General features: G+C 43.0%; 1 protein-coding gene across 1 annotated transcript in view; it reads right to left on the reverse strand.

The window, feature by feature from the left end:
* LOC148516632 (elongin-A-like) overlaps positions 1-17,688 on the reverse strand; it is a 112,491-nt gene that overhangs the window by 44,655 nt on the left and 50,148 nt on the right. The window contains exon 4 of the mRNA XM_088479748.1: positions 15,605-16,265. Coding sequence (XP_088335874.1) covers positions 15,605-16,265 — 661 coding nt within the window. The remainder of the gene's footprint in view (positions 1-15,604; positions 16,266-17,688) is intronic.

Here is a 17,688-nt window from a genome sequence, read left to right on the forward strand (position 1 = left end):
CTGCTTCCCATCCGCGAAGACTGGCGTCTGTGGTGAGAAGCACCCAATTTGGAATCCAGAATGAGCGCCCTTTGTTCAGATGATCCTTTTTAAGCCATCACACGAAGGATTGACAAACCTCTGGAGTAAGAAGGATCCTCTGAGACCTTATTAGATGATGCTGTCTGTTTCACTTGGAGAGAATCAATCTTTGCAGAGCCCTGGAATGGAACAGAGCATACCCCACCATGTCAAAGGTGGATACCATTGATCCCAGGACCTGCATTGCTAACAGAATGGATACCCTTCGCTTGCATAGCAGCTTGCGTATTCGCAACGATAGGGCCACAATCTTGTCCTCTGGCAGAAACACCATCTGTACCCGAGAATCCAGAAGAGCTCCCAAATGTACAATCTGCTGTGTTGGAGAAAGTGACGATTTCTTCCAATTGATGATCCAGACGTGCTTTTGTAAGCAGGTTATGGTCAATTGAAGATGGTTTTGTAAAACAGGGTTTGTGCCAATATCAGGAGGTCGTCTAGATATGGCAGAATTCTGACTCTTTGATGCCTGAGATTGGCCGTCATGACTGCCATTATTTTGGTAAATACTCGGGGAGCCGTAGATAGGCCAAAGGGTAGAGCCTGAAATTGGTAATGTTGCTGAAGGACAGCAAACCATAAAAATTGCAGGTGGGATGGTATAATAGGAACATGCAGATATGCATCCTGAATGTTCAGGGAAACCATGTAATCCCATGGCTCAGTTGCCAAAATAATTGATCGGAGAGTTTCCATACAAAACTTGTGTATATGGATATATGGAGCACAGACGGTGTAATGGTTAGCGTTACTGCCTCACAGCACTGAGGTCATGGGTTTAATTCCCACCATGGCCCTAACTGTGTGGAGATATATATTCTCACTGAGCTTGCGTGGGTTTCCTCCGGGTACTCCAGTTTCCTCCCACACTCCAAAAATATACTGGTAGGTTAATTGGCTCCAAACATAAATTAACCCTAGTGTGTATGTATGTGAGCATGTGGTAGGGAACATAGATTGTAGGCTCCACTGGGGCAGGGACTGATGTGAATCCAAATATTATTTGTAAAGCGCTGCAGAATATGTGTGCGCTATATAAGTAACTAATAATAATAATAATAAACCTGTTGAGGGTTTTTAGATGTAGTATAGGGGGATAAGCCCCATTCAGTTTCTGAACCAAAAATAGATTAGAATATAACCTCTTCCTTGTTGACACAGGAACTGGGATTATTACCCCTGCAGTGGGGAGTGAATGGCTCTGCTGGAGGATCTGTGAAAAAAACTTCTGGGGAGGATGCCTCCTGAAAATGAGGGCATATCCCTGAGAGACCACTTCTCTGACCCAGGCATCTGTTGTTTGACGCCAACAATCTGCAAACTGAAGAAGTCGGCCTTTCGCCCCAGGATCCCCCAGGAGGAGGCCTGTCCCATCAGGCAGAGGGTATGTCATCCGTCTTAGAAGCTGGATGTATTGCTGGGCCAGACCTCTTAGTTTGTTGACTTGATAGTCTGAAAACTAGACGTCATAAGCTGGCCACACACTAGACCAACTTACATCCAACCAGCCAACTTGTTGATTGGTTGGAATGAAAATCTGGTAACGTATGGGAGTAAATGATGATCAGTAATTTGCTCCTAAATGCCAGAAAACAGATGAAAATGGTCATTAGACAAGTTTGTTAATTGTTTGGTCTAAACAATTTGTTCAAACAACAGTTTTTGTCCATTTGCCGGCGTTTGGGAGCAAATTGCTGATTGTCATTTGCTTTCATTCCTTACCAGATTTTCATTCCAACCAATCAACTAGTTGATTGGTTGGATGTAAGTTGGTCTAGTGTGTGGCAAGCTTTAGAGGAAGGCTGTTCCCTTGCTCGTTCCTGAGAAGGGAAGGACCGAAAATAAACCTGCCTAGACTTTATAGTTGCCGTAGATGACAGACCTTCTGACTTTGAATTAGCCAGAGTAGCTTTTATCCAACTCTGCTCCAAAAAGTACTTTTCCATAGAAAGGCAAAACTCCCATCACCTTCTTTGATCCTATATCAACTTTCTAGGATCTTAACCATAGGGCCCTGCATGCCACTATTGAAGCTGCTGATGCTTTAGAAGCTAAAATTCCAGCATCTACAGCAGCTACTCCCATATAGGAAACCGCTTTCCGTATATGGGAGATATAAATCATCTGTTCTCTGGTAGCATTTGGTAGAGAATCTTCCAATGCTCCCATTCATTCTTCAACAACTTTGGCTACCCAGTCTCCAGCCATAGCTGGACGAGTAACAGCTCCAGATAATGAAAATACTGCTTTAAAACATGCTTCAATCTTTTTATCCATGGAATCCTTCAGGGAAGATACTGACTGAATAGGCAATGTAGCATTTCTGATTAAATGCATCACAAGAGCATCCACAGTATTAAGTACCTCCCGCTTAGTACATACAGAAACCATGAAAGGATACAAAGATGTTATTCTCTTATTCACATAAAAACATTTGACAGGGTTACCCCATGCCTCATCCATAAGCTCAGTGAGCTGTTCAGATACAGGAAACTCCATTTTGACAACCTTCCGGTGGTGTTTAAACACTGGAGTCTTCTTACTATGAGCTGGTTCATCATCCTGAATATCTAGGATTGATTTAACCACCTTCACCAAAGAAGGAACATCCACTGTGGATGGATGGTCCTCCTCCACCCAGCTAGACCCTGGAGAAGAACCTTGCGCATCCTCTGATGATGCATCTGAATCCATATGTTGAACAGACTGATAAAAGATAACTTGTGCTTAGGCACCTTAGTAACTACCGGTCTGCTATCAACTTTAAATGGTGCCATACTCTGACTAGAATGGGCATAAAACTGACCATGCCCTGTGAGTCCAGGTATCATACTTCCACTGAAATGGGTCAATACCTTGAAATATCTTGGCATATGGGTATCCAATGTTCCCCCAGACTATGTGAACTTAAAAGTGGTGCCTCAGGTGGACTATCTACGGGCTCGGGCGAAGATTTGGCGTAAACTTCCGCTTTCGCTCACTGGGCGGGTTAACTTAATCAAAATTGTGTTGCAACCTAAACTACTATATGTATTTCATAATTCCCTGATTTTCCTTCCACAGAAACTTTTTCCTCAAATAAATAGCCTGATTTCCTCTCTGGTTTGGGTGGATCGCCGTGCTATCATTCAACTGAATGTGCTTACTAGGCCTCGTACACAAGGAGGTCTTGCACTTCCCCATTTTTGCATGTATTATTTTGCGTCTCAATTGGCACATCGGTGATACTGGATAAATGATTCTGATCCTCAGACCCTACATGCTCTTATGATTACTCCTCTGCAAGGCACTACTTAGCGGTAATATGTCTAATAATACGTTACCTCTACTTAATCAAGCTGTCCAAATATGGGAATCTGTCTCAAAACTTCTGAAGACACAGGGCCTAGATCCGGCTACTCCCCTTATGGTGGTCTCGAGCCTGGCATGAGCTTTCAGCGTTGCAGACCAGGGGGATTTGGGCAGGTGGGGATTGGTCTCCTTGGGGCAGCTGTACACTGCAGGTGTGCTTAAATTCTTTATTCGGTTACAACTTGAATTTGGCCTCCCACCGTCACATTTTTTCAGATATTTGCAGCTCAGACATGCATTAGGGAACCAATTCCTTGATGCTACTCCAAATATTCAGGATTCCCCTGTTAAAAAATTTCTGTCTATAAACAGATCTCGTCATTTTGTTTCTTACGCTTATTCTTTTGTAATGCAAGCTCACCACCACGATGATATGCCAGCTTTCAGAGCTAAATGAAAGGTTAATTTGGGTGTAATACAGGATGAATCATGGCAGGATGCATTGGGAATGTCCACGACTAGCTTCCAACTCAATTTGCTTCCAACAACAGTTGGAACAGTTATTTCTGTTGCACAGAGTTTATTTAACCCCTTATCGCCGGTTCAAGTTTGGGGGCGTTCAGATTCCAATCGCCCTAAATGCAATGCCCTTTTAGCCACCTTTTGGCATTTGCTCTGGGAATGCCCTAGGATTATGTAATTCTGGGAAAAAATACTCAGATTAATCTCCTCTACAGGAGTCTCTCGGGCTGTTCTTACTCCCATGGTTTGCACGCTTGGAATTATAGACAAACACTTGCTTGATAGACACACTCGTCAGTATGTACTGAATGTCTGTATGCTGGCCAAAGTTTGTATTGCCCGCTCTTGGATGGCATCCACGGGGCTGGAGTACTATAATTGGTTATCCCTAGTCTCCACCACAATTGCGCATGAGAAATATACTTATTTGGCGAGAAACGCTGAATCTACATTTGACCGCATATGGGCCAAATGGCTTAACTCCGCCTATGCTCAGACCTCACATGAGCTGCAGTCTGTCAATAACTCTACATCTAGGAGCCCCCCTGGGGGGTGGGGTGGGGGGGGGGGAATAGCGCTACACAACCACTTGTTAGTATGTGGATCTCTTTATTTGTAACCTGTTTTTCTTTGTATATTTATAATGAAGGGTTATCAATAATCAATATAGAAGTATGACGATTTATAGAATATATATATATATATATATATATATATATATAGATTGCTTTTTGTTTTTTACTTTCCTTGTTTGATTTGTTTTGTTTCTTTGTTTGTCTTTTTCTCTGAAAATCAATAAAAAATATTTAATTTAAAAAAAGAATGAGCATAAACATCCTCCCCCTCCTGTATCCCTTTATACTTTGACATGTTCAATGAAGGCAATAATTGCAATGTGACAGCCTTCACAAAATCTTACTGAATGTGAAGTACTCAGAGAAAAACCTCCTCCCCAAGAGGATGGAGAGAAAAAACAGTGGCCCTCATTCAGAGCCGCACGCAAGCGGGCGCACGTACGTTAGGCGTATATACAAAAATATTTAAATTCAATGGCTCGCTCGTATTTTCGTTCGCATCTAAAATTCCTCCCTAAACTCTGACGACCCCTCCTCTAACTAACGAGCGTACGAAATAGCGAGCGTACATCCCCGAAATGGCTTGAAAGGAACGCACGCACAAGTATAAACAGGAAGTGGCCTTGTCAGATGTCGATTACCTGCTCCTTTATTCTGCCTACCTCCATCAATCGTATCATGCCAATCAATGTATCAATTAGCTTAATTGTTTGTTTTTTTTCAACACAATGCAAGAAACTTTACTCTTGTCTGTGTTTGTGTTTACCCGCAGAATACGTACGGATGAAACATTCGCTTGTATTGTTTAAAAAACATGTGAACCACAATTAAACAATTGTACTATTGCTGTGTATCCCCGCATATTTCCCTGGGTTCATTTCTTTATTTAAATTTGCTTACGCATGTCACTGCATCAAGCCTATCCTAACTCTCCAGAGATTTCTGGCCCTGTCGAACACATGACTCATACACTAACCAATAAAATTGCTCCTGTTAATTTCCAAAATACATTAGCCAATCAGAAAATTTTTACACACTTTATCAAAAATGATTTTTAAGAAAAACACCATTGCCATCATGAGAGCCTCCGCATTCACCAGACGTGAGCTGCTGGTGCTTACGGAGGTAATGGATCGCCGGATCACCAGCCAGCCAGAACCCATGACCAACCGGCAGAAGCGCTCCGCGTATGCGGAGGTACGGTCCCGCCTGCGGTCCTTTGGATCACGCCGCAACATCGGGCAGCTGGAGCGCAGGTGGTCCGACCTGCAACGGCGAACGCCCCGCTTGCTGGCATGCTTTCGCATGCAGATCCTGGCAAGTAAGTGTTATGTATTGTGGTTTTAATGTTTGTGTTTGTGGGGCAAACTGCGTGTGCATGTTTTCATGTTTGTTCTATTTATTATTTGTACTCATATCTGCGTGTGCATGTTTTCCTGTCTGTTCTATTTATTATTTGTACTCATATCTGCGTCTGCATGTTTTCCTGTCTGTTCTATTTAGTATTTGTACTCATATCTGCGTCTGCATGTTTTCCTGTCTGTTCTATTTATTATTTGTACTCATATCTGCGTGTGCATGTTTTCCTGTCTGTTCTATTTATTATTTGTACTCATATCTGCGTGTGCATGTTTTCCTGTCTGTTCTATTTATTATTTGTACTCATATCTGCGTCTGCATGTTTTCCTGTCTGTACTATTTATTATTTGTACTCATATCTGCGTCTGCATGTTTTCCCTCTTTTTATGAATTTTTAATTCTACTGCTATTTTTTTTTGTTTGTTTTTTTTTTTTTTTTTTTTTTGTTTGTTTGGCCGGATTTGTCCATAAACTAAACGCAATTTATTTGACATATTTTAGGGGGACAGCCAAGACTCCGCCGTCAACGTCGGCGTTCCCGCCCACTCTCCCCAACCCCCAGCCAACACTCCACCCCAAATCTTTCCCCTATTCCCCACTCCTCCCCATCCTTCCCAGACCCTCTCCCGGAAATGTCGGGACTCCTTCCCCTCCGTCCCACTTCCCCCTCTCCTCCACCCACCCCTCTTCCAATTACCCCCTCCCCGGAGTCCAGCATAACTCCGCCCCATTCTTTGGGGAATGACGGATCCTCCGAGGAGGATCATGGAGGTTTTGCCGGAGCTCCCGATTTTTTTCCCGGTATGTTTTTTTTTTTTTTTTTTTAAAGCACAAACTGTTTGTATGTAATCATGTGTCGTGCCTTTCTTCGTGTTTTTGTGGCTTGACTTTTGTTGATTGTGAAGGTTTGCCTTTACCTCTTCCTGGTGATTTAAGCATACACATATCATACCTGTGGGAATTTGTACCTAGGCCTTGTATTTTTGCCAGCCCACACTTTTTATTTATGTTTTTGGGTTTAGGAGTGATTTGTTTTTTAATTAATGTTTTTCTGTGGAGTCCCTATTGTTGTATTAACCCACACACTTTTCTCACCCACAGAGGAACAGAGGCGTCGGCAAGAGGTGGCGGATGTTGTGGGGCAGATGCGCCACCATGTAATTGGCCTTCTGGTGGCCCTCGACCGGCTGTCTGGCCTCCTTCGGCATTAGTTTTTTTTTTTTTGTTGTATTTTCCCAATAAAATTTTAAAGACAAATATACGTTGTGGCTCATTTTTAAAAACCAAAACCAAGATAGTTTAGCCTGACATAAGTTCCTGCAAGGATTTCCCTTTTGTAAAAGTTAGATTGTGTTTTGTCTTTGTATGTCAAACAGACACCAGAAACACATAACAGTAACAATGTAATTTCCCTTTTTGGGTGTAGTGTCAATTTCAGATTTCTACATTTTCCAGGTTCCTACTTGGTGCGCAAGCTGCTTAGGCCAATCTTACAAATCCCAAGGTTGGGCCAGGCTTCCTTTTGGTGTGGATTGGAAAGCTGAAAACATATTTCAGTTTTGCTCATCTGGCGTCAGTACTGGTTTACCCCTTAGTCAAATGTAACTTGTGTTAACCTGGTTACACTTGCTGTTAACGTCCCAAAAAAGGAAGACCATTTCACTCTTCAAACATTTATTCACCACATAACAGAGAAAACAAAGTGGTCACTCCCAAAAAAAATACACAGTGATAAATTCAAATACAACACATACCAAGAAATAATTAAATAAAAACACAAAATCAAGAACTGGTTGACGAAGGACCATGCCAACATGATTCCACAAACATGGCGTTGCGATATGGGTTCCAGAATATATGCCCAAAAGGACCAGATCCAGGTTTGGTAAGGGTAGCAGGAAGTAGTGAGCGTTGGAGTGCCAAAGATTATGTGAACAAACAGAAGATGGTGAGAAAAATAAAAATAAATTAGATGTTTGCCAAAAAAAAAAAACACATTAGGTATAAACACTGGAGTTTTGAACAAACTTACCTAAAAAATCTGGCCACCACATCATCGCGTATGGCCCCCCCACATACTGACCTTCGACCAACCTCGGGGGGGCCATCCTCAGGTAAGGCATCCTCTGGCTGCATTGGGACACCACTCCTTATGGCAATGTTGTGAAATATCCCACACAGGACCACAATTTTAGACACCATATCCGGCACATACATGAGCTCGCCACCAGAGCGGTGGAGGCATCTGAATCGGCCTTTTAAAAGGCCGATACAGCGCTCCACCACTTGCCTGGTGGCTGTAAGTGCGGAATTATACGCACTTTGTGGCCCTGGTGTGGGAGCCAAATAAGGAGTGAGCAGCCAGGACATGCAAGGGTATCCACTGTCTCCTGTGAACAAAAATAGACCACATCAGGAACACTGTGTATCAAGCTTAACATTGTTATGTACTAAAGGTCTCCACTTACCCAGAAGCCACGCATCACCAGCTTGTAGGTTGGTTAATTTCTGCCATATCCCTGATTGCCGGATGACGAAGGAGTCATGAGCACTTCCGGGTAATTTAGCATTCAGGGACAGGATCTGGAGGGAGGCATCACATACCACCATTACATTCAGGGAGTGATAGTGTTTCCTGTTTCTAAATATGGCCTCCAGCCGTGCTGGAGGCTGAAGTGGTATGTGAGTACCATCCACAACCCCTATGATGTGTGGGAAGCCAGCTATTTGGTAAAAATTGGCCTTGGCCACACTAAGGGCACCCATATCCAAAGGCATTTGAATAAAATGATGGAGGTGCTTGAAAAGTGCCTCCATCACTGCCCTCAGGATCCGGGAAAAGGAGGATTGGGAGATGCCCGCCACTATTCCGACCGTTGTTTGAAACGATCCTGAGGCACAGAAATGTAACACCGCCATAAATTGCGTCAGTGGTGGTATTGCTGTTGGACTGTCAATTTGCCGCTCAAGATCACTTTCTATTAATGAGAGAGTGTCTATGATGATTTTGGGAGGTAGACGGTAGCGTCTTAAAACCTCATCATCGGGCATTCCAAAAAGGGTGACACGTGTTCGAAATATCTGGGGCCTTGCATGCCTACGATGCCTACGCCTGGGACGAGTTTGAGGTTGGTCGGCTTCCGGGAGCAGGGCCAGAACAATTCGCCCCAGATCTATCTGAAATTCAAAGTTTACAATGTAAGGCTTTTGACCCACCCCAAAAGTAAGAAAAAACAACTTAGCTTTCTGATACCATCCATAGCTGCTTACATGCCGGGGTATTGTCATGATATGTATAAACTGTAAAAAAGGCAACAATGAGACGTCAAAAATTTAAAGGGTTTTTTTTTAGGTAAAAAATTGTTGCAAGCCAACACAGAAAATAACGGAAAAACACATTTGGCCATCGATGAAAACTACATTGCACACCGTACGTCAAATAGGGTTCAAATGGACCCAAAAAATGGAAAAGGGAAAAGCAAAACTGGATTATATGATGAATAAGCCGTCCAAAATGCGGTAAATTATTCGCAAATGCAAGTCACTACACCAACAGTCAAAAATGCGGTAAATTATTCGCAAATGCAAGTCACTACACCAACAGTCCAAAATGCGGTAAATTATTCGCAAATGCAAGTCACTACACCAACAGTCAAAAATGCGGTAATTCATTCGCAAATGCAAGACAAAAAATGGACTTACCCAACTCGAATATATAAGATGTCCTCAAAAAACTTCTTTGGGTCCGAAAACAAAAAAAAACTAAAAAATATGAAATGAGTGTTAAACAAATTACCTAACCACAAAACAGAAGAATACAACAATTGGCCACAAATTTGAATGCACAAAACTTACCAAATCAGGAAAGGATGTTGAAAAAATGAAAAAAATGCGAACGGAAAAACCAAAGAAATGTAGCAAAAACAAACAAAAAAACAACTCTCCAAAATCCTCCAAACGCAACCAACCAACCAAATCCAAACCACTTCACCGACAACACTCCAACAACCCCACCTCGAATCCACACACACCAAGCCATAAATAGTGTTTATTTTCCCGCACAAATTAAGGATGAATCATAGGGACGCACAATCAATGATGCGGCCGCAAACTAACGACGCATGTATAAATACGTCACGAAATCACATAGAATTTCTGGATGATTTCATGCTGGAAGCAGAGACATGGCTTCAAACCAGGGAAACAATGGTCAAAATTGCGGCGGTAAGGCCTTCATGCATTTTGTGTCAATGAGTATTTTAAAACATAATATTGTGCAAGTTGTGAAGTGGCTAAATCTGCATATTTACCCAAATAGGTGAGGAGGATGACATGGAAGAGACTGCTGGCCCCAGTCAACCCGCCAAAGCTGCAAAAAAAAAAAGGCAGCCACATTTCACAAGCAAGGAGATGGAGGTTTTGATCCAGAAGTGCGTTGACATCCTGCCCCAGGCAGCCAGGAATATGAGCCAAAGCCAGAAGTGGAGAATGTGGGAGGAGGTCGCCGTTGCTGTCAATAGGGTGGGTGATTATGTCCGTCTAGCCCGGGATGTCAAACGGCGGTAAGTAAACACTTTCCCATCCTATAAACAAACCCCATTGTTAAAAAAAGGATAATGGTTCCAAATTCATTCCACAGATGGGCAGACTTCAAATATCGTCTAAAGCAAAAACTTGCCGACAGGGCTAGGCATGCAAGGGGGACAGGTGGGGGTCCCACCCCTGTGTCATTGGAGTTGACAGACTTAGAAGAGATGGCACAGGGGTGTGTGCAGGCTGTGGAGGTGTTTGGCGTGTCCAACATGGATACGGACATGCCAGACTTTGCGGCTCCTCATGTTGGCCAAGGTAAGTCTTGTGATGTCACCATCTCAGAAATGCTATTGTGCCAATATGTAGATTCTAATGTGAGTCTTTTCTCCAATTTCCTAACAGAGACAGAGGCGGATGAGTCTGCTCCAGAGGGGAGCCTTGGCCGCAGAATTTCTGCTGACTCTGCAGGGGAGGAACCAGTACATCCGGCTGAGGACCCTGCAGAAGCCAGTCCAGGGCGTGCCCCATCGCAGGCAGTGGGCCTCCTCACAGAACTCAATTTTAAATCGGATTGCCATACGGAGATTCTGCAGAGGATGGACGCCAGTCTGATACGGGTGGCTGAGGCCCTGGAGCAAAATGCTGCGGCCAACGTGACCATTGCTCAGGCCCTGGCGGAAAATACCAGGGCCAACATCCGCATCGCCGATGCCCTGGAGCAGCTCGTTCGCCAGCACATGGTGGAGCCGACCTCCCTTCCTGCCGGAACATCCAGATCCTCCACCTCTGGCACAACATCAGGCAATCCTCCAAATGTGCCTAGCCCTGTGCCTAGTCCAGAGGCCACAACATCTGCCTCTGGACAGGCCAGCCCGATGGCATCCCGGACCCGGTCTGGCGCCCACCCTCACCCATCCAAACGGCCGAGAAAACGGTGACAGCAATGGCGACTTTTCCCACTTTCCTTCTGTGCTTGGCTCATATTCCTTTCTGGTCAAAACTTCCCTCTCCTTTCTTGTGAAATGTTTTTAAATTTTGTATTTACGATTATGTTAGTAGTTATGTTTTTTTTTTTTTTAGATCAAATATCTTGGCCACAAAAAAAGGCAATACAATATTATGCCAATTTGTTTGTGTGTAAACAATAAATTTTACAAAAAAAACAGACATTGTATTGTGACATTATTGTACAAATGGGTTACATTTAATCCTGGCCTTAAACGCAAAAACTGACCCTCTTTTGTTAAAAAAAAGGCCTCTTTAAGGAACGTTTAAAAAAACACATAGCGATGCAAATTCCACAGTAAACCAAAAAAAAGGGGAGCTAATTAAAAGATGATGACATTATTTTTACAATAGGCCATAACCACCAAATTGTGGCCAAAATAAAAGCCCAAAAATGTACGCTAATTGATTATGTAATCATGACATTAGCAGCTCTGATTTCCACCTGCGTACGCTTTTGTGCTATCCCAATAAACTGCTTTCCAAACACATACCAAGCCGGATTTCAATCCAACACTAATTACTTTACTGACCAGCCACGATTAATCGCAGCACCATCGTGGAGTCCCGGGACGGAGGAGAAGGCCATCGCCAATGTGGTCGAGTAATCCTGACCCTAAGCTGTGCGAGCATTTTGAAGGGAAAGCGGATGTTTCAGTGACGTATGAGACGGTCCGAACACATTTGACGTTCGCATCTGCTAATGTATGTACGCCCCAAAAACGCTTCGCCACGCCTGCGTTTTGTCATCTCCACCCCCGTCAACACCCAAAAACGCCCTGTTCTGTCAATCACATTTGACATGTCACTTCCTGTACGCTATTTTAGGAACGAGAGAAAAAAAGCTCGCAATTTGCCGTACGCGCATGCGCGGTGTAACACCGACGCATGCGCGGTTAGTCAACATCGGAACGCAACGAGCGTACTGTTGTTAACGTGCGGCTCTGAATGAGGGCCAGTGATATTTATAATTGACAGACAGAAATAAGAGACAGTGTCAATACAGTAGCTAGCAAACAGTCACATCAAATTAAAATTACAATTGACTCAATCAACTACACAAACACAAAGGAATGGTAGGATATAGAGCACTATATACCTTAACCAAGGGAGAGGTTTACAATGTGACTGATCCAAACCCTCCTGAAACAAACAGCTACAAGGCGCATCGAGCGTGGCCCGTGAGCGTCTCATACACACGTGGAGGGTAGGCGGAGCAACCCAGTCGTGCAAAACCCTTCAAAGGGACTGCATCTGGGTTGGGGGAGGAGCTTCTGGGGGAGCGCCCATCTCTCCTAAGCTGTGTTAACAAGCCGGGTACGCTGTCCTCGTGACAGCAGTAGCATCTGCTGCCGATCCCCGGCATCAGACAATACGGCCCCGATGGTGTAGTGAGGACGCGGTCAATCCCGGGTCCTGACTGCAGCGGTTTCTGGTGCGTCTCTGACACCAGGCACAAAGACTGCCGTGCATGATTCCCCATAAGCGAGGAATCGCCTTACCAGACATCTCCGTGCATCCGGTTGCAGTCCGGGTCACAGCATTGCCGCTAGCAAGCTCAGCCGCGACCCGCCGAAATCACCAGCCCAGTTAGTGGTGTTGCGGCCCGGCAGAGGTAGATGGAGTCGCAGTACATGCATCTCAATTCAGATGCTTAGTACTACCAACCCAAAAACATAGAAAATAAAATAAAACTTAACATAAAAGCTGGATACAAAGCAGAGTCTTGATACTGCCACATCAAACGAACAACTGAAGTCCTATGGCTAGGGGCGGGATATACATGGAGAAGGACCCAAGGCATCCTGGGAGCTGAAGCTTTAATGGTTTGGTGCCTGGTCTATCCAACCATAATATCCCCATGGTATCCCTATAGACCCCTAAGAAGAAACAAGGTGTCAGCCTTACCAAGTGCCCTACATACACCCCTCCTGCTGGGTTGTACATTTGAAAATCAAATGGTTTATAGCAGGGCTTAAAGTGTCCTGGAGAGATGGTGGAACTCATCTGCCCTGCCGTCTACTCCCCCCCCCCAGCACCACCACCCTAGTTTGACAGTCCAAAAGGCCAAAACTAGTGTAAAAACTATTCTTTACACACACTATTGTGTATAGGAAACAATAAAGTGAATGGCGGGAGGCCTGGGGCCACCTAGGCTCCAGAAGCTTTTCGGGCTATGACAGTGTGAAATAGATGTTAGATGCTTTTTTTTATCACTCCTGCCATCAGCTGAGACTACAATGTTAGATCACTTAAAAAGAAAAAAAAAGTTATATATCATCAGTGTTATTTTTCTGTCGTGCCTCTGAGTTTTTCTTTTATGGGGTCCCCACAAACTAGTCTATGTCACTGGGATGCCCAATGTTTTTTGCAACCCTTATGTATTGCCTTCTCTTGATTCTTTCCTTACCTATATGCTAGTTTCTCAGAAATGAGGAAACTCTGAAGAAATTGAGACTCCCTAGGCAGACAGAGTGTGCAGGGACTTGGTGGAGGTGGAACTAGTTCAACCTACCATTAGAGGTGGCGAAATTCAGTTCCAACCCATTCCTGCCCACTTTAACCCCTGGTTAATGTCGAGGCCGGATGATTGGCTGAGGCAGCATCTGTTTACAATCGGAATCTGCAAGACGCCATTTTGCGACTGATCTCCCAGCGCCATTTTAAGTTACAACTCACGAGCTAAGTACAGATGGCAATGTTTTTGGTAATCCTTTTAGAAGCCATGACAAGCCCATTCTGGGGACAACCTTGCATAGAAAAAAAATACCAAAACAAACACAGTATCAGTTAGTAACTAGAAAAACAGCTTCCTGAGAAAAGTAATTAGAAAAAAACAATACACCAGGAACTGTGGGTGTTTTTGCATGTAAATTAAGAAACCTCACATGTAGGCAGGTATAGCTATGGCAATTGAAATATAACCCAGACAATGATCTGCACAATTGAATTTGTAAACAGGCAGAAGAAAACCCTTAGTTTCACTGTCAGACAGTTTGGCACCAGCAAACGGCTGGGGGTCTCCACCCTATTTGGGTGTGAAACTCATTACTAATAACACATTGCAGTTTAAAAATGTTAGTAAGGAATGATAGATATATATATATATATATTTATATTAAATCCATCATAAATAGACTCACATGCATAAACACCGCACATTACGCACAGTTGCGCTGTTTCACTCTAGAAATAAACGCACCATGCCTATTAGCAACTTTATGCAATATTCTCTTACACTTACACAAATTACATGAAAGGTTCCCCAATATTAAAGTGTAACATTCAAGGTTTACTCAAGTGATTATTAATGTTGTGAAATAAAGATTATTTGATATCTAAGGTTTAGCACATGATAAGCCAACCATGTTTGGTAGCGTACTGATCTACTCTGTCTCAACAGCTTTCCTGTGTCATCGGTGAGAAGATCGCAACATGCATTCTCAACTTATGGACTGTAGAGCGTTAAAACACCAAAATGTACTTTGTAATGTTAGCAGTTGCACGCAGGGGGAATAGAGGAGACAATAGGCTGGAGGCTGACCTGTGTCCATTTGAATCAACCTGTTAAATATCCTGTAACAGATGCACCCGCACTGGGAACCAATGAGACGATGCCAAACTTTTCTATTGTATTGCTTATACCTGTAAGGGTATAAATGTGCTTACAGACTCCAATCTGGAGTCTTCATGTTGATGCTGTTGATGGAGGTTTCTTATGGATGCCGGTAACTGGTCCCAGTGCGCGTGCGTATGTATAACTGTACCTTGGGTCTGTATACTTTCTTTGCGCTAAATTGTCTTTAGATCACAGCGTGTAACCTACTGTTTTTTATGTTGAATAATATACTTTGTGCTTTGGAAACACATTTTCAAGGTCTGAAGGCTTTTATTTTACTGTATGACTGCGTACGCAAATAGCGTCAATTTTAGAAGGTATAGGCAGGACTTAGAAGGTATAGGAAGGATTGTACCAGAGGTTTAATATGTTATAACATTAATTATAGTACACACCGATTCCCCCATGTACTTAATTCCTGCCAGCTACTAGAGTGGGCATTGTTGACAGAATCCAGCAATAGTGGAACTGGTTATTTGGAATTGGTTATTGTCTGGACAACTTCCTCTTTGCTTATCTGGCAGAATGTTATGTATGTACACTGGCTTGCTTTCAGACACTGGGAAACTTCTACATTCAACATCACTCTCAGGAAGTGAAAATGTTAAACCTACAGTACCTCTGTCACATGATCCCCTGCCTCTTCTTTTTTCTTTTCGGAGCTACTTCGGTTTACAGATTTGATCTGATCCACATTAGCATATTGCTTGCACACCTGTATCTTTCTTGGAGATTCATTGAATGACTTTGATTTCCTTTTCCTTTTATTTGAAACTTGGTCATAATTGAGATATGACTCAAATGACATTGAGGGAGTGTCAAACTCCTCAGTGGACAACATGCTTTCTGCTTTTTTGTCAACACTTTGCTTCGCATTGCTCTGACGTACAGCATCCTTTTTATTATGCCTGTTGTGTTGCGAAGGCTTGCCTTCATCCTTTGTAGAGCACTTTGCATTTTTTTCAGCACTGGATAAGAGAGAATGTTTCTCCACCTCCTGTGGCTCAATATTTTTGGACTTCTTTCTTTTTAACTGGGGATTTGAATGAGGTTTTTCAAGTCTTTGCTCTTTGTTTTGCATTTTTTTCTCAGGGGACTTTTCTTTGGGCAGATTTTTTTTTTCATATACGTTTGAGTCTTCAGTTTTATTGGTCTCTATCCTTTTGTTGGCATCAACTTGAGAATTACATATATTTCCATTATACCAGTCTTTGTCTGGAAGCAACTTCTTATCTTCCAAAATATCTTTTAGTTCATGCTTGGATTTTGATTTGTGGTCACTAGAACAAAGTTGTATACAGGTTAAAGTGTTTCAGGCTTTTTCCCTTTATAGTGTAATAGAGCAATCATGCATTCAAATTCTTAAAAAAATTAAATACACTTGTTATATAGAATTGATCTATTTTAGCTAACAAATTTGAGAGGATACAAACACATTCCATAATACACAAGTGCTACCAATATATGTATGAACAACTGTACTTAAAATTTGTATATGATAATCTTGCAGTGGGTTCCTCACAGTCTGCCATGGAGGCTAGAGCATATCAAATATCAATTTCCCTACTCTGCCAGAGGACGCTTGTTCCCTGGACCAGCCCTTTACTTCAGATGAATTAAGGGAGGTGGTTAAAGCAGCCCAAATGTTCTCTCTAAAATATTTCCAGGATTTCTGTGACTTATTAGAGATGTGGGAATGCTTTGGGTACTACCTTTGCACATCTGGTGGCCATGTCCAGTTTTGACTTGATCTCTGTTGCACGGGAGATTTTGGGCAATGATGTTCCAGATGACCCAGAGTTCTAGCTTTTGAAACTTCTTCCTATACCATTATCTGTGTACAATAAGGGCTCTATTTAGTAACAATATTTTTACTAAAATAAAGTGAAAAAGGGTGTTTTCACACCCTTTTCACATTATTTTAGTAACACCTCCTAAACTTACTACAGGGCAATTGGAATAGAATTTGTAAAATTCTACTCCTAGCTCTAATTATCACTTATTTTTAGTAAGCAGATCAAATTTCCCATAATTGTAATGGGAAATGTGATCTGGCCAAAGTTACTAAAAATTAATTGTGAAAAAATACCAGGGAAAGCCCTGCGATTATAACGCTACCTGGAGGTGGTGTTATCCAGGGTCTCCCCCGGTTACCGGACTCCTGCTCTGCTCTAACAGGCAGAGCAGAGCCTGGAGCAGATCGAAGTGATCAGCTGTGTGGTCTAAACAGACCACACGCTGATCACTGCTTAAAAAAAAACAAACCCCAAAACTTACCTGAGTCAAGGGACCGGTGAACGGGGCTCCCGTGATGTCCTCCCTCTGGTCAGCTGGTCTCCCAGCCTGCACTGGTGCCTGGTCGTCACCTGACTTAGTCCCAGTGCAGTATGGGATGTCAGCTGACCGGAGCACCGACGACTGCAGTTAAGTGTATTTAAGGAAGGGGGGACGTGGGGGGCGGGGCTTAGCGATGGTTGGTAGGCGAATGCTTCGGCACTTGTCACAGTATTTTAAAATACCGTGATAAGTGTGCGGAGGGTATTCGCAGGGACAGAGCTTTATCGCAAGCTCTGTCCCTGCAAGGGATTTGTAATAAATCCCTGTGATATTGCCTGAATTCGCAATGGGAATTCAGGTCGGTAATATAACACTACAATCTGTGTTACAAATGCAGATTGTAGTAAATAAAGCCCTAAATCTCTC

This window comes from Taudactylus pleione, unplaced genomic scaffold (genome assembly GCF_031769625.1).
Source record: "Taudactylus pleione unplaced genomic scaffold, aTauple2 ptg000244l, whole genome shotgun sequence".
NCBI classification, from domain to species: domain Eukaryota; kingdom Metazoa; phylum Chordata; class Amphibia; order Anura; family Myobatrachidae; genus Taudactylus; species Taudactylus pleione.